Here is a 23,635-nt window from a genome sequence, read left to right as displayed (position 1 = left end):
TGCATTAAACATTAGTTATTTAATGTTGTAATATAATGAAAGTGAAAATGTGTTCCTCCTTTAGAGAAGCACAGAGAAAGAGAAAGCAGACAGTGTTGAAATCTTCACTGCTCTGATTCGCTCCATTGAGAGAAGTCAGGCTGAGCTGCTGGAGATGATGGAGGAGAAGCAGAAAGCAGCAGAGAGGCAGGCTGAAGGACTCATTAAAGAGCTGGAGCAGGAAATCAGTGTGCTAAAGAGGAGAGACACTGAGCTGGAGCAGCTCTCACACACTGAGGAGCATCTCCACCTCCTACAGGTCAGTGTTCCTCTCTCTGCTCACTGACAATGCAGAACATCACAGAACAACACTCACCATGCTGAGGGATTTCTCCTCTGTCCTGCTCTACTGTAGGTTTACTCCTCCATGTGCAGACTTCCACACACCAAGAACTGGACTGAGATCAGTATTAACACTGATGTGAGTGAGGACACTGTGAGGACAGCTCTGTCTCAGCTTCAGCAGACTCTGAATGAGAAACTCACTAAAACACTCGATGACAAGTTAAAGGAAGAAGGTGAGGAATATGCTTATACTGTATGTCTTTTCAAGACTTACAGTATATACATATATTTTTTAATATTAGTTGATATTGCATACCCAAGTTCTTTATTAAAAAATGTCATCATGTCAATTTGTACCTGTAGTAATATAACTGGATGCAAATAACAACAACAACAACAAAAAAAACCCCACTTTGTTTTCAATTATTCAACAAAAATACAAATATGAAGATTTGATCAGAGGAAAAAAGTTTGGAATAACCTCAATGAAACGTTTCTTGTAGCCATCTACCAGTTTCTGACATCAACTGGAAGAACTTTTCCCCCACTATTCAGTGCAGAATTCTTTCAATTGTGTGATGTTTGAAGTCTGTTTCAAATCATCCCACAGGATTACAATAGGACTTAGATCTGGGCTTTGACTTGACCATTCCAGAATTCTCCATTTTTTATTTTTCAGCCAGTCCTTGGTGAATTTACTGGTATGTTTTGGGTCATTGTCATGTTGCAAGGTTCAGTTCCGCTTCAGCTTGAATTCTTTGACAAATAGTCTCACACATTTCTCGAGCACCCTCTGATACAATGTAGAATTCATAGTGGATTCTATTACGGTGAGCCGGCCGGGTCCTGCTGCAGCAAAGCGTCCCCAAACCATAACACTTCCAACTCCATGTTTCCCAGATAGAATGAGGTTATTTTGCTGAAATGCTGTATTTGGTTTACACATGCCCTCTATTATGGTGTCCCAGTAATTCAATTTTAGATTCATTCTTCCAAAGCACATTATTGCAGAAGTATTGCAGAAATTATTGTTCTTTCTATCTGTGTTCTATGGCAAACTTCAGTCTTGCGCTCATGTTTTTCTCAGACAGCAAAGGTTTCCTCCTTGCACACCTCTCATGATAATTAATGTTGTGCACCTGATGTGATACACCTTTAAATAATTTTATCAATAAAAGTAAAAAAAATGATAAAATACATACAAATAAATGTGGAGGTGTCCTCACTTTTTCCTCACAAGAAATTGGATTTCTTTACTACTTTTTATAGATGTATAGTCTTTAACAAAAACTTTTCTGTCTTTATTTATTTAGTTTTACTTTACACTGTTATACAAGCTGTACAGTCACTACTTTACATTGTGTCATTTATTCAGTCGAGTCACATGAAAAGATATAATAAACATATAATAAAACATAACATCCTAAACTCATCCTGTCTGCTGATGGAAAACAAGTGTCACTTGGAGATAAGCAACAGAAACTCCTTAATACACCACTGAGGTTTAAAAAATGCCCTAATGTTCTTGGAAAGCAGAGTTTCTCCTCAGGGAGAATTTATTATGAGGTGCAGGTCAGAGGGAAAATGGCATGGACATTAGGAGTTGCGAGACAGAATGTTGACATCAAAGGGAAGATTATGCTGAATCCTCAGAATGGATTCTGGACTATGGGGCTGTGGAATGAGAATCAGTATAAGGCTTGTGCTGACCCCCCTGTCCACTTCACACCGAGAGAGAAGGTTGAGGTTGTGGGGGTGTTTGTGGATTATGAGGAGGGTCTGGTCTCCTTTTATGATGTGAAGTCCAGATCTCATATATACTCTTTCACTGGCTGTCTTACACTGAAAAACTCTATCCATACTTCAGTCCTGGTTTAAATGGAGGAGGTAAAAATTCAGCACCACTGATCATCTCTCCTGTATTTTATAATTAAATAAATTAATTTTCTAATAATGATAATAATCTAATAATAAATAGAATACAAATATTTATATTCTTGTAAATTTTAGAAAGTCATATTCTGTTTTAAAGTGTTGTACAGATTATTTTAATATCTGAGGTTTGTTGGACTACATCATTTACAGTGTCTGTGTGTGTGTGTGTGTGGGGGGGGGTGAGTAAATTAACATGGCACACTCTTTCTGTGTCACTCAGTGAGAGGGGCCAATGCGTTTGCCATTGTGTGTGTGTGTGCGTGTGTGTGTGTATGTGTGTGTTTTTCCAGAAATGAACCAAACCAATAGAAATGCTGCCAAGTTTCTGATGGGTTTCATTTTGTTTAAATTCAGCAGGGTTCACTCTCTACAAAGTACTTTAAATAAATAAAAACAAGCATACTATATTTCACAGTATCTATATATCTTTTTATTTTTAATTTATACTTTTACACCACATATATTTAATTGTATATTAAATAGTGAAAATAAAAATTAATATTTGATCTTTTTGGATGAATTTTAGAACAGTGACTACATGTTTCCTCTTAAAGTGCTGTACAGTCAATTTTAAATACCTGGTTAGCTATGGAAACTTCCAGAAACTCCACTTCAGATAACACACTGTAACTTACATACATGACCAACATGAACTATAATAAACTTAGAAAACATTACACAAACATGTTCACAGTCACTGGAGTTCTATTATTTCAAACTTGTTTATTCACACACCTTCATAGACTTTGTTTGTTCAGCTAGTTCTAAATTAATGCTCGATGTGTCCTAACCTGCTATTCTTGTTTTTACATCTTGCCTTATTGTTTTGGATGGACTTGACCACATGGAGATTTGACCACATTTTTACTGTTTGCTGATTGCCTGAATTAAACAAAAGTACTTCAAAAAGGCAGCCACACCCCTACTACACATATATAATGTGTGTGTGTGTGTGTGTGTGTGTGTGTGTGTGTGTGTGTGTGTGTGTGTGTGTGTATATATATTACTCTCTCTCTCTCTCTCTCTCTCTATATATATATATATATATATATATATATATATATATATATATATATATATATATATATATATATATATATATATCGAGTAAACACACAGCAACAACTTAAAAGGAGAAACCAAGCCCAAAGTCAGGGAAAATAAACACCAGAACAGAAACCATAACACAACAATCACTATTCCAAGACATCACCACTACCACCATCTCCCTTGCATCCTTTAATCATTCATTCATTTTCTACCGCTTATCCGAACTTATACCGCTTCATCGGTCACAGGGAGCCTGTGCCTATCTCAGGCGTCATCGGGCATCAAGGCAGGATACACCCTGGACAGAGTGCCAACCCATCGCAGGGCACACACACACACACACACACACACACACACACACACACACACACACACACACACACACACACACACACACACACACACACACTATGGACAGTTTTCCAGAGATGCCAATCAACCTACCATGCATGTCTTTGGACCGGGGGAGGACACTGGAGTACCCAGAGGAAACCCCTGAGGCCCGGGGAGAAAATGCAAACTCCACACACACGAGGCAGAGGTGGGAATCGAACCCCCAACCCTGGAGGTGTGAGGCAAAACGTGCTAACCATTAAGCCACCATGCCCCCCTACATCCTTTATTTCCTCTATAATTAGGAGACCAGTAATGTTGTCATGGAGAGAAAAGGGTGGGGGAAGGGGGGTTGGGTTGGGGTGTAGGCTAGGGCATGCTGGAAATTCTGGCTCGGAATTAAACCTGCACACAAACATGGAACACAATATACAGTAAAGTCCCCAAAATCATGGGTTATGGGTTATGACTCAAATGTTCTTTGAGAGTAAATCAATAAACATTTTTAATTAAAACAACAATACATTGCTTAGATATTGATTAACAAGGAAATCCATGAAATACCAAGAGAGCCAGTTTCGGACTACAAGTGGATAATGACCTGAAGCCATGGTCCAAATTATGCAATACTAATTTAGGAAATAAGCAGTCGATGGAATTTTGTCTAAATTACTGGAAAGAGTAAGCTGCACCTGTCATGACGTGGGATAAAAACGAACCCAAACGCAGGATAACAAAATAAACGGTTTAATAACAAAGGAAACACTATACAGGACATGGACTAAAGACAGGACAAGACAACAGTAGATTCCATGCTGCACAAGGCAACACGGCACAGTTAAATAAACAGGGTAATCACAATAGGAAACTGGTGTATAGACAGGGAGGAGCAGACGAAGGCGGGGCAGACACGTGATGAGAAATATAAACAGATGCACGTGGCGAAAGTCCAGGCTGAGTCCTGACAGTACACACACACACACACACACACACACACACACACACACACACACACCCCGAGGTGCGGCTCCCGAAGCGCCTAATCCTGACAAGGTCCAGGTGGGGGGAGCAAGGCACCTGGCGAGGCAGGTGGGGGGAGCAAGGTACCCGGCGAGGCACGTGGGGGGAGCAAGGCACACTGTGGCACAGCCAGAGAGGGCCGAGCGACATCCACAGCCGAGCTGGAGGGCCGAGCGCTACCCCCGACGCACCGCAGCCAGTCCCAACTCTCAGGAACCAGGAATACGGATGGAGGGAGGAAATAAATAAATAAATAAATAAATAATAATCCTCCACAGAACAGAAAATCCATAGGGGTGAAATACGGGCCTGCAACACCCCCCACGGACAGGAACCGGACAAATGCGGGGCGATGTCACAGGACACCGAAAAAAGAAAACAAAACTCGGGCTGGCGACATGGCCCGCAACCAGGAAGTGAGTCCCACCACGGAGAAACTGGATGTGGAGCGGTGTCCCTCACTGAAAAAATGCGGACCGATGTCACCAAACCAGCAAAGTCCAGGGGGAAAAAAAAGTCACATAATAAATAAATAAATAAATAAATAAATAAATGCTCCCAATCGGCCAGTCCAAGCTACCGCTATCCTGCTGGGTCCTGGTGCGGCGGAATCTTCTGTCATGACGTGGGATAAAAATGGACCCAAACACAGGATAACAAAATAAACAGGGTTTAATAACAAAGGAGACACTATACAAGACACGGACTAAAGACAGGACAAGACAACAGGACAACGGTAATCACAATAGGAAACAGGTGTGTAGACAGGGAGGAGCAGATGAAGGCGGGGACACGTGACGAGAAACAAACAGATGCACGTGGCCAAAGTCCGTCATGACAGCACCAACTGTGATTGTGATTTTTTTTACTGCACCAACTGTGATTGTTTTTTTTACTGAAAAGGTTAAAAACACAGGAAGTAAGGAAGTAAGAAAGCCAGTTTCAGTCTACAAATGTACAGTATGACCTGAAGCCATGGTCCAAATTATACAAGACTGATTTAGTAAATAAGTAATCAATGGGATTTGATTTTTTTTAAATCCCTGTATGAATGCTGATTTCATCTGATTTCATCATTTTTTTGAGTGCAGAAAAAGCGGAATGCAGTTCAAACTGCCCAAATATGCTGCCCACTAATTGATGAAACAAACAAAAATAGCAGCATTGTGTCTATAGTGACTTGTAAGAGTCAAAATGGTGTATGTATATATATACAATATATATATATATATACAATTACAAATATAAATACAAATATAAAAATAAAATATAGTTGCAAACAGTATTATTCAACTCCCATTGCAAACCAAGGTCAGTCAGTCATTTTCTACCGCTTTATCCGAACTTCTCGGGTCACGGGGAGCCTGTGCCTATCTCAGGCGTCATCGGGCATCAAGGCAGGATACACCCTGGACGGAGTGCCAACCCATCACAGGGCACACACACTCTCATTCACTCACACACTCACACACTACGGACAATTTTCCAGAGATGCCAATTAACCTACCATGCATGTCTTTGGACCGGGGGAGGAAACCGGAGTACCCGGAGGAAACCCCCGAGGCACGGGGAGAACATGCAAACTCCGCACACACAAGGCGGAGGCGGGAGCAAACCAAGGTTATTGTCAAAATTTACAGATGATCAGCTGTTTGCAATGAACAAATCAAACAAAAGCAATTGAAATAGTTTAATGCAACACAATGATTAAGTGGTTTACCAAATTCACCTGACAATGCAACTTTTAATGAATACTGCAGTCTCAATTATTCAGACCCTAAATAGAATCCCTCACAACATCACAAATATACAAAACAAATGGTTGTAATAAAGGATTCATGTGGTGCACCAGGTTTGCTTGAGCTAGAAAACAAACTACCTGAACTGGCTAGGGGGTTTATTGAGTGTCAGGTTTGACTGCATGTTAGAAATATGGTTAAGTCAAAAGAATGGATCAAAAAGATAAGAAAAGGGATCACCACCATTCACTAACAAGGATATTTTTACTGTAGCTGGTGAGTGGATATAAACTGCATTATAATTATATGTGTCACTGCTCCTTTATTAAACACTATGAAGTGAACAAGGAAGTGACTGAAGTAAAAATGAAAACCAGTTCTACTGGTGAGAAAAAAATCTCAAATCAAAAACAACCCCTGGCATTTACAGTAGTTTCTGAAATTAACTGCAGGATATTCAGTAAGGCTCAAAGGAGTACTGTAGCTAATTCTCTGTAGCTGTACTGTATACTGTACTGTAGCTAATTCTCACTTGCTGAAAAGAAACCAGTAACATAAGGGTATGTACTTTAGAGAATGTTTTACCAATTAGAAGTTTTGTCAGTGTGTGATTTATCAGAATGAACTGCACATGGTAACAATGTTAACATACTGCTGAAATACTGACACTGAAATTCAATTATACTTTGTAAGGAGTACAGAGATAAGCAATGGGTTTAAAGCATTTCACTGCATGTTGTACTCTTTATGTATGTGTAATGTAACAAAATTTGATTTGAATTTGATTTGGGTGAAACATTTATATAAACATATTAGGAATTAACATTTCTGTGTGTTTTATATCACAATCTAAATGATTCTAGTATTATTAATAAGGTTTTAACACTGCAGACAGACTAATCAGTAAAACCTCATACTATTACAGGTTTGAACTAAATTATGTGATTTGTTACTGAAAAGGTTAAAAACACAGGAAGAATTGGCTGAATCTTCATCACAAATAAAATACAGAAGAAAGAGCAGCATGAGTACACCAGATTCATGTAAGTTATACAGCTCATACATGATTATTTGTTACTTATTTTTTCTAATTCACATTTGTGTATTTTTCTAATTTCACTTAGTATATTGTAACTATAGAGGCTTTTTGTGACTTGATTGATTCAGTATTTTAACATACAAGTAATTAATTATGAAATTAGATATGTAGCCAAATAAACAAAACCCCAAATCAGAAAGTTGGGACAGTATGGAAAACACAAATAAAAAAAAGAAAGTAGTGATTTCTAAATTTACTTTGACTTGTATTTCATTACAGACAATACAATAGCACATTATTTAATGTGTTCATGATTATTTTGTTTTTAAAAAAAAATCCTATTTTGATTCTTGCAACATATTTCAAAGAAGTTGGAACAGTAATGCATTTACAGTACCACTTTGTAACGTTGCCATTCCTTTTCACAACACATACAGGGTTTTCGTTGTCACATTTTGCTCTTCCAAATGTGCCACACATTCTCTATTGAGGCCAGTCAATTACCTGTATCCTCTTCCTCCGCAGCCAGGACTTTGTAATGTGTGCAGAACTTGGTTCTGCATTATCTTGTTAAAATATGCATGGACGTCCCTGGAAGATGTCTTCTTGAAGGCAGCATATTGTGCTCCAAAATCTATATGTACTTTTCAGCATTATTGGTGCCATCACAGAAGTGCAAGTTACCTTTCCCAAGGGCACTGACACAACCCCATACCATGACAGACCCTGGCTTTTGGACTTGTTGCTGTTAACAGTCTGGATGATCCTTTACTTCTTTGGTCCGGAGCACACGGCATCCATTTCTCCCCAAAAATACCTGAAATACTGATTCGTCTGACCACAGTACACATTTCCACTGTGTGATTGTCCATCCCCGATGCCTCCGAGCCCAAAGAAGTTGACGGCGCTTCTGGACACTGCTAACATATGTACACAGTACAGTTTTAACTGGCATTTGTGGATGTAACTACGTATTGTGGTACTTGACAAAGGTTTGCCAAAGTAGTCCTGAGCCCATGTGGTGATATTGCTTATAGATGAATGATGATTCTTGATGCAATGCTGCCTGAGGAATCGGAGATCACGGTTGTTCAGCTTAGGCTTGCGCCCTTGTCCTTTACGCACTGAAATTCCTCCACATTCCTTGAATCTTTTAACCCCTGTAGCGATTTTGGCTCGTGAAGCAAGGTAAATATTTGAGTAATTATAACACGTTGTAGTGACTCTAAATATTGTAACCTAAGTTGAAATTAACGGTAATGGAATTAACGTTACACTTACTTGGTCTGTTCGTCCGCCGAACAGGCCGTGTAACCTTTATTAATTCTATGAAGGCAGTATCTTCCCGGCCAAGAAAGATTCGCTTTCCTTTTACTGTATACCGTAATTTAAATTAAATTAACTCAATAGAGCATGTAGTTCAGACCAAATATTGCAGGTACCTTAATTTGTGAGCGATACTCAGAGACAATCACTTATTTGGCACAAGAATATGGCATTTAATGAATGAGACAAACACAACACAAACTAACTACACAAACAAACAAAAGAAATAGGGAAAACGAAGATTAAAATAAAATAAAACAAAAGAAATTAAAATTGGGGAAAGGGAGGAAGAGACTGGAAAGAAGAAACTAGAGAAAGGAAGGAAAGGAATGGCAAGCTTAAACTTCAAAATTAATCACACCCTAACTGGGAAATCTTCACAGAAACTTAAATTCACCTTAAGATTCAATGAAAGATTCCTACTTAAAATTACGCATCTAAATTGATTGGTAGAGGAAACGGTTACTTGCATTGGCTTACTGCACAAGAGTCCGGATGCAACAGAGAAATCTCTGAAAAGTCAGTTAGGGTGGAGTCAGACGTTCTTCCAAGTTCTCCTGAAGATCAGAGCAGTTGTCGTTCTTGGAAGTGAAGCTTGCTGGAACTTCTTTGAAGGAAGATGGAGTCGTCTTGAAGCTGTTCCGAAAGTCTGACCACGGATTAGTGGTGTTTCTGACAATTTAAAGGTCGTGAACTCCACCCATCTTTGGGGAGATGACCAATACTTCGGTCAAGGTTTTGGAGGGAAAAACTCCCTTTGTTTCAGGTGTCTGTGGGTGTGGTTTAGCTATCAAACTTTTAGATGACTTTAAAGTATGATCCAGGGTGTATAATACACCATAAATAAAATACACCATTGTTTGCAAAACGAGTAACCGATAATTTTGTGGTCATTTGGATACTAAACATGACGGGTAATGACGGTATGAAGGCAGCGGTACATTACATACATAGATCCGTAATCGAAGGGTAACTGATGTTAATACGCTATTGTGTTCTTATAAAGGCAAAGAAACAAAAATGAAACATAGAACAAGATGTACTTTCATTAGGAAAGTAAAAAGAAAATGATAGCTTCGTATACATTCTGACATCAGACCTTAAAGGGGCATACGGCATTAGAACAGGTATACATTAACATACCATGGTCAGTAATTAGAGTATAACTGATTTTAAAATACAATGTTGTTTTCTGACACATGAATAAAATACACCCTTGTCAGGAAATTAAGGAGCAAATAATTTTAAGTCAGACAAGCCTCAAAAGAAGAAACACATTACAAAAAGGGTTATAAGAATGAGAACCTTAGAGTACCTTATCTTCGGGTTTTATTAGTAAAAGGAATGTCTCATTGTGGTGTGTGTGTGTGTGTGTGTGTGTGTGTGTGTGTGTGTGTGTGTGTGTGTGTGTGTTCTGTTTGCGGGCCCCTAATAAGCCACATGGGGTTATCTGGTCTTTGTGGAGGCTCCAGACATTTTGGAGCCAGGTGTGGGTGTGTGATGCTGTGGAGTGTAGCCCTCAATAAAATCGTAAAACCTGAGTGGTCATCGGTTAATTGAACAGTAGATGTTGAAGTTTGGCGTGCCTGGGACATGAAATCTAAAATGACGTGTACCAGACACTACACCCCTTTATGCCTTGGCCCCCTTTTGCAGGTTTTTCGCCTACATAACCTACCCAACAAAAAGTGGTACAGCTCCCACATACTTTGACACACAGGGGTCTGGTCTCATTGGAAAGAAGAGATTCTCTAGTTTCAGAAACTAGTTTCAGATTGATTCTAGGCCTTACTGGCACAAAGTTACAGAGGCTAGAATGGAAGGTTTTCATTTCCGCCTGGGTTGTTTACCTGATAAACTGATTAATCTTATTTTTCTGGAACATGTTAGGGACCAAATAACTGAGGGTCATAGCCACATGTCTTGGCTTTCACCAAAAAAAATTTCAAGTCAAAAGACCCAAAAATGGCTTCAATAAAAATATTTTTCTACGGACATGGTCGTATGGTCCAGCGTTTTTGTGTACTTGTTTACTGTATAACTTTGAATTAAAAGGCTGCATGCTCAGAAAAGAGAAAGGTCAAGGATTACCCAAGAATTCTTCTGCGCAGCTTTTTCACGCAGATCCAGGCAGCAGAGAGGGGGGTTGCAGCATATCGTTGGAATCGTCTGCTTATTGGCTAAAGAGCTGTATAGGTCCCGGCCCATTTCATTGCTATTGGAAGGAGTAATTGTCAGTCAAAGGCGGGTTCCCAAAAATTATGTCATGACATCATCGGCTTCCCAGCCGTCTATCTCTGCAATACAAGCACCGATTGGCTCAAGTGAGGGCTTGTTTGATTCGTTAGGTCCTAGGCTATAAATATGACGTAAATATAGAATTTTTGAATACCCCAATGAGAAGTTAGAGCGGCAAAACTAGATGATGGCGCACTACTGTTTCCAGTTTTCGGAACACAAACGGAATATTTGCGGCGCGACGAAAGCGTTTTGGATTAAAAGGCTTACAGATTCCAGTTCCTTGGACCTGTGTGGATTTTTGTGGAATATTTGTTTTGGAATATATTATACCAGTGAAGAAAGGGAAGCGTCTAACGGTAAGGGAAAAACCGGTCTAGCGCCACCTAGGTCAGTTTTCTCATTTTTTTCTAATAGTATGAAGGCTGTGAATCATATTATGCTTTGTGTGTGGGCTTAAAAAATATTGAGAGTATAAACTTTACTAGGTAAATAGGTCTTTTCGTGTTTTTAGAAGATTTGATGCTTTAAAGATGAAATGAAGCTTGTTTCTGGGTCATCCCCTAGTGGTCACTTTGACTTCCGGCAACCTTAATTATGTTATGCACAATGTCTATCTTTCTTTGAGGAACATTCTTATTAAACATTACAATAATTTTCTCACATAATTGTTGGCAAACTGGCAATCCTCATCCCATCTTTGCTCCAAAAGGTGCAGCTTTTGTACCAAATCATAATTACAATCACCTGTTGACATGACCTGTTTCAAATCACATCATTATTTAACCAATTTACCTGATTGCTAGCCCTAAATTGCTCCTGTCCCAACCTTTTCTGGAATGTGTGCAGGTCTGAATGACAGGAAAGGATGGATATTTACAAATGAAATTAAGCTGACCAGACAAAAGATGAAATATTTTGTGTTCACATTGTCTGCAATGAAATACAAGTCAAAGTAACTTTAGAAATCACTACCTTCTTTTTTTATTTGTGTGTCCCAACTTTTTCTGGTTTGGGCTTGTAATACTGAATTGTATTTTTGAATGTTTTTTTAGCATAAATAATTAAAAGTGAAATCTTTGCAGATTTATTTCAATTGAATGCTATAACTGGAATTAAACCTTAAATAAACTTTGAAATTGAGCAATGAAGACTATCATTATGGAAATAAACAAAATTACAACAGAAATTAAAAAACTTTATATATACTGTATAATACCATGCATTGTACAATTACTTTTTTACAAATACTTTACCAAATAAATGTAAAGTTATTTAGAGCTTAAGTAAAACATATGATCGTGGAATGTAATTAGTAATAATTATCAGCACAACTAGCCATTCTAAAGAGGTTGTTTAACCTTAATTTAATGATTATTAGAGACTTAATTTAATAAAAGGTTACATCACTTTTAAAATAATGAAATACTGAAAGAATTTTAATACTAACTATTTTTAATGGACATTGTTTGTACTTTTATTTCTTGTGTAAGAACTTATTTTGCAAATAACACTGACTGTGAAAGTCATGAATGTATTCTACAATTGTTTTTCTACAAACATTAAAAGACAGAAACAGCATCAATTGAAGTGAGTTTAAAATAAAATTTAAAAAAATTGTAACAGTTCAAAAAAAATTGCACAAATTATGATCTGTGATTTTCACACCTAAAATACAGGATGCAGTATACTGTATAGAGATGAGGTTGAAACAAATGACAGTATTTTACACCATTTATCAACAATGTGTAACATATTCTTTTCTATCAAATCTACAGTAGTTTCTCATGACTCCAGCAGTCTCCTGTCTGAAGATCTGCTTCTGTGTCCGATCTGTCTGGATGTGTTTACTGATCCAGTAACCACTCCATGTGGACACAACTTTTGTAACAGCTGCCTTACACAGTGCTGGGGCCAGAGTCAACATTGTCAATGTCCAGTATGTAAAGAGAAATTCACCAAGAGACCTAAACTGAAGATTAATACAACACTGAGAGAGGTTGCAGATCACTTCAAGAAGAAAAGAGGTTCTGACAAATCTGAGGTTCTTTGTGATGCCTGCAGTGGAGAGAAGATGAAGGCCCTCGATGACAAATTAATGGAAACAGGTGAGAAATTTGTTTGCAACATCTAAATAAGAAATACCAATAACTGATCTTAAATCTAATGACAGTGCTGTTTTGTTGTAATGATTTTCAACAGAACTGAAGAGGATTCAGCAGTATGCAGGTACAGTGAGCTTTCTAAATTAAAATGTACTGTACATATCAGCATTACACCACTGCATCATTACACTTATTTTAATCTGTAGATCTCTCCAGATAAAAGGAGTATTAAAGTGTCTCATTATCCTTTTCACTATAGCTCTTTATTACTGTCATGCACTAAAGCCCTTAAACCCTTTTCTACTTTAGAAACACTGATCATCTTACATTTCACTAACAAAATAATGCAGGAACAGATGTATGTTTGTACAGAGATTAACTTTATGCCTTTTTTTAACTGCAAAACTTTTTAAGTGCAAAACTGATAAAAGATGGGCAAAGAAATCTATCAAATCTAAATGTAATCTTCATGCCTGGCAAAGGTCAGAGTTTGATATTTAGGCAGTTTGAAAAGAATTTTTACACCATGCAGTGTGTCTATCATTTACAAGCAAAGCTTAAACTTCGAAGTCGCGAATTTGTTCTACAAAAATAATACAATTGTATATTAACATTAAATGTCACCCTAAAAACCCATTTTAAAAAAAATGAAAAACTTGTAGAAATTCAGGTCTTAGCCTAGTGGTTAAGGTATTGCGCTACTCACAGGAAGGTTGTGAGCTCGATCCCCAGACCGTCAATCTACCACTGCTTTGCTCCTGAGCAATGCCCTTAACCATCAATTGCCCAGTTGTATTAAATGACATAAAAATGTAAATCAAGTCAAGAGTCAAGAAGCTTTTATTGTCATTTCAACCATATATAGCTGGTGCAGTACACAGTGAAATGAGACATTTCTCCAGGATCAAGGTGCTACATAAAACAAAGACAGGGCTAAGGACATGTAAGTAGTCTTAGCCACATAAAGTGCAACTGTGCAACCTGGTGCAAACAGTGCAGGACAAGACAAACAAGACAGTGCAGGACAAAAGACAGTACAGGGCAAAAGACAGTGCAGACATAAAGTTACAAGACAATACAAAAAGTACAAAAAATGCAATACACAAAAGACAATAAACAGTAACAGAAACAGCGCCGACCGACCAGTGTATATACTGAATGTCACTCTGGATAAGGGCGTCTGCCAAATAATGAAAATATAAATGTAAAAGGTACTGTATAGAGACTATTACTGTAGTATTTTGTCGATCAGGAATAAGTTTGTTTCTCTGTATTTTTCTCATGTTATGTGACTGTTTATGTATTTTAGGGCTGGGACGATTCACTAATCTGGCTATTCAATACTATCCCGATACTTTTGTGCCAATTCAATACATATTGCGATTCAGTAGCTATTGCGATTCATTTTTTAAATTGTGATTTTTGTTTGCTTAATAAAGATAAGATAAGTCGTTGAGCTTTGCTTAAACTTTTTTACTTCTGGCTCAAGTTGGTCGTATTGCCACAATATGCTATCACTGTATGACAGAGTTTGCATACCATTTTAGTCATGTCCAGCGCAGCTCTTCCTGGCAGTGTGTAAAATCAAAAGTGTTTCCACACTTGTGATTTAAAACGTGAAAGTGCAGAAACAATTCTCAAAGAGGTTTGCTCCCCTGCCTCTGCCATGGTTTTGCTTTCTTGCGCCAGCTTAAAGCGGATACGACGTCTTCTAATACAGACAACAACAAAATACGTTTCGCCCTCTGTTGGAATAAAAGCGATAACATCTTCCCACCACCTCTCTGGAAAAGTAAAATTAAATATATATATCGATTCTGAGCTAAACAAATCGATCTCAAAATCGTTTTAAAAAGAATCGTGATAGTTTGGTGAATCGTTTTTTTCTCCCACCCCTAATGTATTTCCTAAAAAACACAAAATAACAAAACACAAATATATGACTAAGAAGGAAAAAAAAATTTTCTCATATTTGACAGACTTCTACCATAATCTGTACAAGATTTTTCCTTTTTTCATTTATTTATTCTTCTACAAATCTTCCTATAAATCTTAACAAGTATGATCCACTGGATGATAATTCTTTTTTTTAACCTGTTTACTCATATCACACACTGTGTGTTTCTCTCAGTGGATGTGACTCTGGATCCTGATACAGCTCATCCTGAACTCATCCTGTCTGCTGATGGAAAACAAGTGACCCATGGAGACATACAACAGAATCTCCCTGATACACCACAGAGGTTTAATCGTTATATCTTTGTTATGGGAAAGCAGGGTTTCTCTTCAGGGAGATTTTATTATGAGGTGCAGGTCAGAGGGAAAACTAACTGGGATGTTGGAGTTGTGAGAGAGAACATTAACAGGACGGGGAGGATTAAACTGAAACCTCAGAATGACTACTGGACTGTGGTACTGAGGAATGGGATTCGGTATGAAGCTTGTCTTGATCCTGATGTCCTCCTCCCACACAGAGAGATGGTGGAGGTGGTGGGGGTATTTGTGGATTATGAGGAGGGTCTGGTCTCCTTTTATGATGTAAAGTCCAGATCTCATATCTACTCTTTCACTGGTCAGACTTTTACTGAGAAACTCTATCCATTCTTAAGTCCTTGTCAAAATGGAAGAGGTAAAAATTCAGCACCACTGATCATCTCTCCTGTATTTAAAACAGAATGCATTTAAACCTCACAAATTCAATCATCTATTAAATGCTTTAATTGAATCCTGTAATCCTACAGTCTCTCTCTTTTTTTTATGATTATGTGACATTATTATTGTGGAACTTTGTCATTTAAAATCACATAAATAAAGATCATTTACAGTTTACTCTGAGTTTTACTGCAGAATTTAATTTGATCAATAAAATTTATAAAGTTCAGCTGCTGATGTTTGTGTAGATAAAAACAAACAAAACTCTGTTTCTTTTTAAAACTTAATCAAACACAGATTCATATTTTATTTAGAAAAAAAAAACGTTAAAAGGATGGACAGCAGAGGGAGTTTCATTAATATTCATAGTGTGAGTGCTACCTGATTGGTCAGTGCAATGTTGTGCCTGTTTCTGGCTCTGAGCTTGGATTTTCTTTTGAACTTGTGTGTTTACTCTTTGTGTATATTGATCACTGTACATTTTGTCTACTTGTTTCACTGATAGGAGTGTGGCTTTTTTTTTTTAGATTGGGTTCTTTTTTTCCCTGTTTATGATATAGAGCTTGTAGGTCCCACTGAATTGTACTTTTTCTTTCCTTTCAGGCAAGAAAGTCTTGAACTAATAGACTCTCTCTCTCTCTCTCTCTCTCTCTCTCTCTCTCTCTCTCTCTCTCTCTCTCTCTCTCTCTCTCTCTCTCTCTCTCTCTCTCTCTCTTTTTTATTATATTGGCCTGGGCCCACCCTGAGGAGACGCTATTGTACAGATGCTTGTGTACAACTCTAGACAGGGTTGTAATAATAATTTCTCATATGCTCATCTGTCTGACCCTTTGTCGTATTTTTTTTTCAAAGAAGCATGTGATGCCCACTTATACCTACTTATCAGTGGTGTAGTCTAGTTTTTTGTAGTCAGTATACTGTGATTTTTTTCCCCCTCCCAGCCTCATACACACCCATCCTAGAGCAACACCACCACACTCACTAATGCATAAATCTACATGTAATTTAGAGCATTATTAAAGACTGCTTATGTGTTATCAACATTCCAATTTATTATAAGCAACAAAAGACAGTCAGCTGATAAAACCTGTGCTCCAGGTCCCATATCCATATAACATTTAAGGCTAAATGTAACTCTTAAAGGTATAGTTCACCCAAAAATTAAAATTGTGTTATTTTTCAAAATATCATCTTTTGTGTGCCTGTATGACTTGATTGACAGGTGTTTTGTCCAATGATCGGTACGTGTTCCAATCACAAACTATACCTACATTTTCCGTTGGTTGTCTGAATTGTCGTTGTGTTTAAGGATTTGTTAATGTGCTTCGTGCAACGATTCAGACAACCCGGAAAAGGTAGGTATCGTTTGTGATTGGAAACTTACCGATCATTAGACAAGACACCTCTCATTCAAGATATACAGGCGAATGAAAGGTGTCTCGTCCGATGATTGGTAAGTATACATTCACAAACGATACCTACCTTTTCCGAGTTGTATGACTTGTCGTTGTGTTTTCGGATTTGTTAATGTGTTTTGCACTTCTGGGCCACCATATAAACTTCTTACCTAACCCCTTATTGATGGAGCGCACGAGCAAGCAAAAGCGAGAGATTACATCTCAGCGTGCTCTGATCCGTATTGTCTATAGAATAGAGGCGTGAACAGGTGTCGCGAGTTGTGCTAATTGCAGCTATGTGATCGTGAGCCTATAAAGATCCATGTTGGTGGCCGCGGGTTTGTCTGAAAGACACCAGCGATGTTACAGAAATAATACCAATAATATTTATACTATGCAGTGTCCCTGTCATTAACTTTAAAATTAAATGTTGTTTTTCAAAATTCAAAAACATATCAGATATTATCACTACAAACCCTCACTAAATATATTTTGTACATACTATGAGAATAAATTTCTCATCTTAGACAACTACCATGAACTGTACAAGTTTTCCCCTTTCAAATAATAAACAAAAAAATAGTAAATTAATTAATCTTCTACAAATCCTCTTTATAAATATTTATGGATATGATCCACTGGATAATGATTTAAATTTTTTACCTTTACAACACTGTGTGTTTCTCTCAGTGGATGTTACTCTGGATCCTGATCCAGCAAATCCATACCTCATCCTGTCTGCTGATGGAAAACAAGTGACACATGGAGACATACAGTCGTGGCCAAAAGTTTTGAGAATTACATAAATATTAGTTTTCACAAAGTTTGCTGCTAAACTGCTTTTAGATCTTTGTTTCAGTTGTTTCTGTGATGTACTGAAATATAATTACAAGCACTTCATACGTTTCAAAGGCTTTTATCGACAATTACATGACATTTATGCAAAGAGTCAGTATTTGCAGTGTTGGCCGTTCTTTTTCAGGACCTCTGCAATTTGACTGGGCATGCTCTCAATCAACTTCTGGGCCAAATCCTGACTGATAGCAACCCATTCTTTCATAATCACTTCTTGGAGTTTGTCAGAATTAGTGGGTTTTTGTTTGTCCACCCGCCTCTTGAGAATTGACCACAAGTTCTCAATGGGATTAAGATCTGGGGAGTTTCCAGGCCATGGACCCAAAATTTCAACGTTCTGGTCCCCGAGCCACTTAGTTATCACTTTTGCCTTATGGCATGGTGCTCCATCGTGCTGGAAAATGCATTGTTCTTCACCAAACTGTTGTTGGATTGTTGGAAGAAGTTGCTGTTGGAGGGTGTTTTGGTACCATTCTTTATTCATGGCTGTGTTTTTGGGCAGAATTGTGAGCGAGCCCACTACCTTGGATGAGAAGCAACCCCACACATGAATGTTCTCAGGATGCTTGACTGTTGGCATGACACAGGACTGGTGGTAGCGCTCACCTTTTCTTCTCCTGACAAGCCAGATGCCCCAAACAATCGGAAAGGGGCTTCATCAGAGAATATGACTTTGCCCCAGTCCTCAGCAGTCCATTCACGATACTTTCTGCAGAAGATCAATCTGTCCCTGATGTTTTTTTTGGAGAGAAGTGGCTTCTTTGCTGCCCTTCTTGTCACCATCTTCCAAAAGTCTTCGCCTCACTGTGCGTGCAGATGTGCTCACACGTGCCTGCTGCCATTCCTGAGCAAGCTCTGCACTGGTGGCACTCCGATCCCGCAGCTGAATCCTCTTTAGGAGACGATCCTGGCTCTTGCTGGACTTTCTTGGACGCCCTGAAGCCTTCTTTACAAGAATTGAACCTCTTTCCTTGAAGTTCTTGATGATCCTATAAATTGTTGATTTAGGTGCAATCTTAGTAGCCACAATATCCTTGCCTGTGAAGCCATTTTTATGCAATGCAATGATGGCTGCATGCATTTATTTGCAGGTCACCATGGTTAACAATGGAAGAACAATGATTTCAAGCATCACCCTCCTTTTAACATGTCAAGTCTGCCATTCGAACCCAATCAGCCTGACATAATGATCTCCAGCCTTGTGCTCGTCAACATTCTCACCTGAGTTAACAAGACGATTATTGAAATGATCTCAGCAGGTCCTTTAATAACAGCAATGAAATGCAGAAAGGTTTTTTGGGATTAAGTTAATTTTCATGGCAAAGAAGGACTATGCAATTCATCTGATCACTCTTCATAACATTCTGGAGTATATGCAAATTGCTATTATAAAAACTTTTCCAGTTTTCAATATTTACGTAATTCTCAAAACTTTTGGCCACGACTGTACAACAGAATCTCGCTGATACACCAGTGAGGTTTAATCAGTGTGTCTGTGTTCTGGGAAAGCAGAGTTTCTCCTCGGGGAGATTTTATTTTGTGGTGCAGGTCAAAGGGAAAACTGACTGGACATTAGGAGTCATGATAGAGAACAGTAACAGGAAGGGGCATATTTCACTGACTCCTCAGAATGGATACTGGACTGTTTGACTGAGGATTATGAGCAGGGTCTGATCCCAAGTCCAGATCCCATATCTACTCTTTCATTTGTCAGTCTTTCACTGAGAAATTCTATCCATACTTCAGTCCTTATTTACATGAAGGACGTAAAAATTCAGCACCACTGATCATCTCTCCTGTATTTAAGACTTAATTAATATTTATCTCACAAATTTAATCTATTAAATCGTGAGAGTACAAATTAATATTTTACAATCAACACACAACAAGAGCAAGACAAAAAAAATCAATTAACAATGGCTTGGTATAGATTGCTTGTATATATTGAATGTATACAGTACTTTTACTATCAGTGAGTGGAGTAAGAGTCTTTAAGCTGTGTAGATATGTGACAGAATCCAGGTTTCTGTGATCATTGTTCTTTTGGGAATTGTAGTTTGACACATATTCTGGGACTGATATGACACTATCTATCTGATAATGACTACAATCAGAAAACCTGAAAAGGTATAGCTGTCATGAAGGTGTGGCTAGGAAAAAGCCCCTTCTATTCTAAAATAACATTGAGCACAACTATAATTAGCAAAATTACATCTGAATAAACATTATCCTTTTGACTGATGAAACCAAAGTAAAAAGACCAAGCTGTATGGTGATCATGCCCAACTCCGTGTTTGATATAAACCATACAAAACATTGCCACAAACACCTCATGGCAACTATCAAGCATGATGTTAAATGCCATAGGACCTAGAACAATTTGAATCACTGGGACAACAATTAACTTTGTGTTAGAAACCAACTGGATGAATCCACGCACGAACCCCTATGGTCAAGAGAGCTGTTCATAAAAGAATGTCAAGGTCTTGAAAATAAAAAGTAAAGATCTATATATAAAAAAAAGAGAGGGAAATCTTTGAACTACTTCCCATTAATCCCCATTTGGCTCTACTTTGGAAGAGTTAACCTATGTCGTCTATGTTAACTTTGTCTCAGGGTGCTTTTTTTAAAATGGGCTTGTACACCCCCAACATCCCCACTCATGACAGCTGCCCCATCGTAGGTCTGTGCCACACATTTCGACTGATCAATTCCCTTCTTTACCAACTGATTTTCAATTGCAGCTGTTATCAAAGTATCATCAAACTGTGACACCTCTGTAAGGGCTAGGAACCTTTCTTTGACGGCACCCTCAACAGACACGTATCTAACACAGAGTGCCAACTGTTCTGTCTTTCCTTCCCTGGCCTCATCAGCCATAATGACATACATATCTGCTCCCTTTATCTCACTGATGATATTTTCTGTTCGTTCTTGTGAACAGCACTCTATCATCTCATTTTGGCTATCAGATGAGAGGTGCGTGGTGTTTGAAGGGATCAAATTTGGTCAAAAGTGATATGCACTCTAGGAAATTGCCTTTGTTGTGACTCTCATCCGTTTCATCATGACCTCTGAATGCTATGCCTTACTTCCCCAAGAAGCAGGTTACTGCCATAATATGCTCTAGGTACTGCCTTCTTTCACTAATTTTAGTGGTACTTGCTGCCTCTATCTGCTCTACAACATTCCCTTTTGACAGGCTTGCTTTGTAGCTGTTCCAACAAACCACACTTTCCTTATGAGACTGTGTTGTTTCATGTTTTTGAAACTTGCTAAGTGCCTTTTGCCAGTTATTAACTCCATCATTAACAAGTGCATCCTTTCTGACATTTTTGCCAAATACCCTACAAGGAAAGTAGAAAGCAGTATTTTGTCTAGCTGAGTATTCCAGCCATCTGAAAATTTTGAACCACTTTTCTTGAAAGTCTCTATTTTGTGTGCCAAACTGAGTATGAGCTTTAACTATTTAGGACCAGTGTCCTTGTCCCCTAAGTCTGAACAGCTCTCTTCTGTCTCTGCTGCTTTGGCTTGGTGGTCTCTATGTTGCACTCCCTCTGTCTCTTCATTTCTTTCACTGGTCAATTCCCTCTCATGGACTCTCCCTGTTGTTTTCCTCCTCATTTATTATGAAAAAATGTGGTGTAAAATAATGTTACAAAAAGTAAATGTAATATAGGCTACTTAATGCCAGTAAGTTAGTATAGGAGTATGAGTAGTTACTGTTTTGCTTGCCACTATTCACTATATGTCAATTTATTGTTGTTGTTTCCTCACCTGGTTCTTCCTGCATGCTCTCCATTTCCCTTTCTCCTTCTCCCTCTCTTTCCCTTGGCACTGACAATCATACACAAATACACAAATATATTGTAGGCAGGAGAGTTGAGGTCAGATTGTCATGTGACAAAAATGTTATGGAGACCATTTACAGATTCTAAGGATATGATCAAAAGGCACACAGAGGTGTGTCATTTTAAATGTCTTTATAATAATAATAATAATAATAATAATAATAATAATAATAATAATAATAATAATAATAATAATAATGATGATGATGATGATGATTATTATTATTAGAAACTTTTTTAAATGACAAATTCCTTTCACAAGTTGTTTATTATTAGTTGTTTATTAAATTCATAAGATCAAATGTAATCAAATCATTTGAATCCATTGCTAAATATACTCACACTAAAAACTAATGAATGTTACTCCAGTAAAATTACCCCCAGTTTAGAGCTGTCAGATCTCACTTGGCAAAAACTCAGAATATAATAATTCAGCATGCTTTGTTCTGCCTGACAGGTCTGGTGTTAAATGCATTACATCATTTGAACTTTTTGTTTTCTTCTCCAAGTCCAAGGCCATGGTTCTCAGCCGGAAAATGGTGGCTTGCCCCCTTCAGGTTGGTGGAGAGCTCCTGCCTCAAGTGGAGGAGTTTAAGTATGTTGGGGTCTTGTTCATGAGTGAGGGAAGGATGGAATGAGAGATCGACAGGCGGAACGGTGTATCTTCTGCAGTGTTGCGGTTGATATACGGTCTGTTGTGGTGAAGAAAGAGCTGAGCCAAAAGGCGAAGCTCTCTATTTACCAGTCGATCTACGTTCCTACCCTTACCTATGGTCATGAGCTTTGGGTCATGACCGCAATGACAAGATCCCGGATACAGGCGACCGAAATGAGTTTCCTCTGCAGGGTGGCTGGGCGCTACCTTAGAGATAGGGTGAGGAGCTCGGTCACACAGGAGGAGCTCAGAGTAGAGGCGCTGCTCCTCCACATATAGAGGAGTCAGCTGAGGTGGCTCGGGCATCTGTTCCGGATGCCTCCTGGACGCTTTCCTGGGGAGGTGTTCCAGGCATGTCCAACCGGGAGGAGGCCCCGGGGAAGACCTAGGACACGCTGGAGGGACTATGTCTCTCGGCTGGCCTGGGAACGCCTCGGTATTCCCCCGGAAGAGCTGGAGAAAGTGTCTGGGGAGAGGGAAGTCTGGGCGTCCCTGCATAGACTGCTGACCCCACAACCCGGCCCCGGATAAGCGGTAGAAAATGGATGGATGGATGGATAGTTACTTTTTTAAGGAAAGTTCTTTAATGTTCCCATTAATGCCCTTTTATGCATTATGGTCTATACAAACACAAAACTGACTTAAACACAAAGTAATTTTTAACACTATTTTATTTAAGTCAGACCAGCACAAACTGAATATATCACAAGGTTGTCTGAAATAAATAAAAAAAAACAACAGTCCGGTTAAAATCTAGTCACTGTTGTTTGGCTGGAGGGGCTTGACTCACTTGGAGTGTGTCCACTGACCCGGGGTTAGCGTCTAGCTTAATCAAGGCATGTCGTTTCTGGATGTGCTTTGACAGATTGGAGTTGCTGTTTATCGCAGTAGATAGGACCTTTGAACCAGAAAGACATACCTTACATTTGACTAAAAAGTTTTTGTCTTTATGCTCAACTAAAGTAAAATAATGAGCATATTTCCACTTTGAGAAACTCGTCTTGCTAACGCCTTGACTCGCCATTACTTCCACACATACTTGAATAAACGGAAACACCTCCACAGTGTGTCTCCTTCGTGTTTACAGTGGTTGGCATCCACCAAACCTACAATGCG

At 38.5% G+C, this 23,635-nt stretch overlaps 1 protein-coding gene across 1 annotated transcript; it reads left to right on the top strand.

Moving 5' to 3' along the window:
- The first annotated feature begins 6,824 nt into the window (after positions 1-6,824).
- On the top strand, positions 6,825-16,708 carry LOC113663200 (zinc-binding protein A33-like). Its single transcript, XM_027178409.2, has 5 exons — positions 6,825-6,961; positions 7,362-7,444; positions 12,783-13,112; positions 13,207-13,233; positions 15,241-16,708. Exons 2-5 carry the CDS (start codon positions 7,426-7,428, stop codon positions 15,792-15,794), a joined length of 930 nt encoding a protein of 309 aa, XP_027034210.2. The 5' UTR covers positions 6,825-6,961; positions 7,362-7,425; the 3' UTR covers positions 15,795-16,708.
- Positions 16,709-23,635: the final 6,927 nt, after the last annotated feature.

The sequence above is a fragment of the Tachysurus fulvidraco genome, chromosome 1 (genome assembly GCF_022655615.1).
Source record: "Tachysurus fulvidraco isolate hzauxx_2018 chromosome 1, HZAU_PFXX_2.0, whole genome shotgun sequence".
In the NCBI taxonomy this organism is placed as follows: Eukaryota; Metazoa; Chordata; class Actinopteri; order Siluriformes; family Bagridae; genus Tachysurus; species Tachysurus fulvidraco.
Note: the sequence above shows the minus strand (reverse complement) of the source record. Positions and strands in the feature narration are given on the sequence as shown.

Excerpts from the sequence above, each read along its gene's own strand:
- LOC113663200 (XM_027178409.2), top strand. Across the intron at positions 13,113-13,206 it reads TGACAAATTAATGGAAACAG|AACTGAAGAGGATTCAGCAG; the intron begins GTGAGAAATTTG and ends GATTTTCAACAG. Across the intron at positions 13,234-15,240 it reads GAGGATTCAGCAGTATGCAG|TGGATGTGACTCTGGATCCT; the intron begins GTACAGTGAGCT and ends TGTTTCTCTCAG.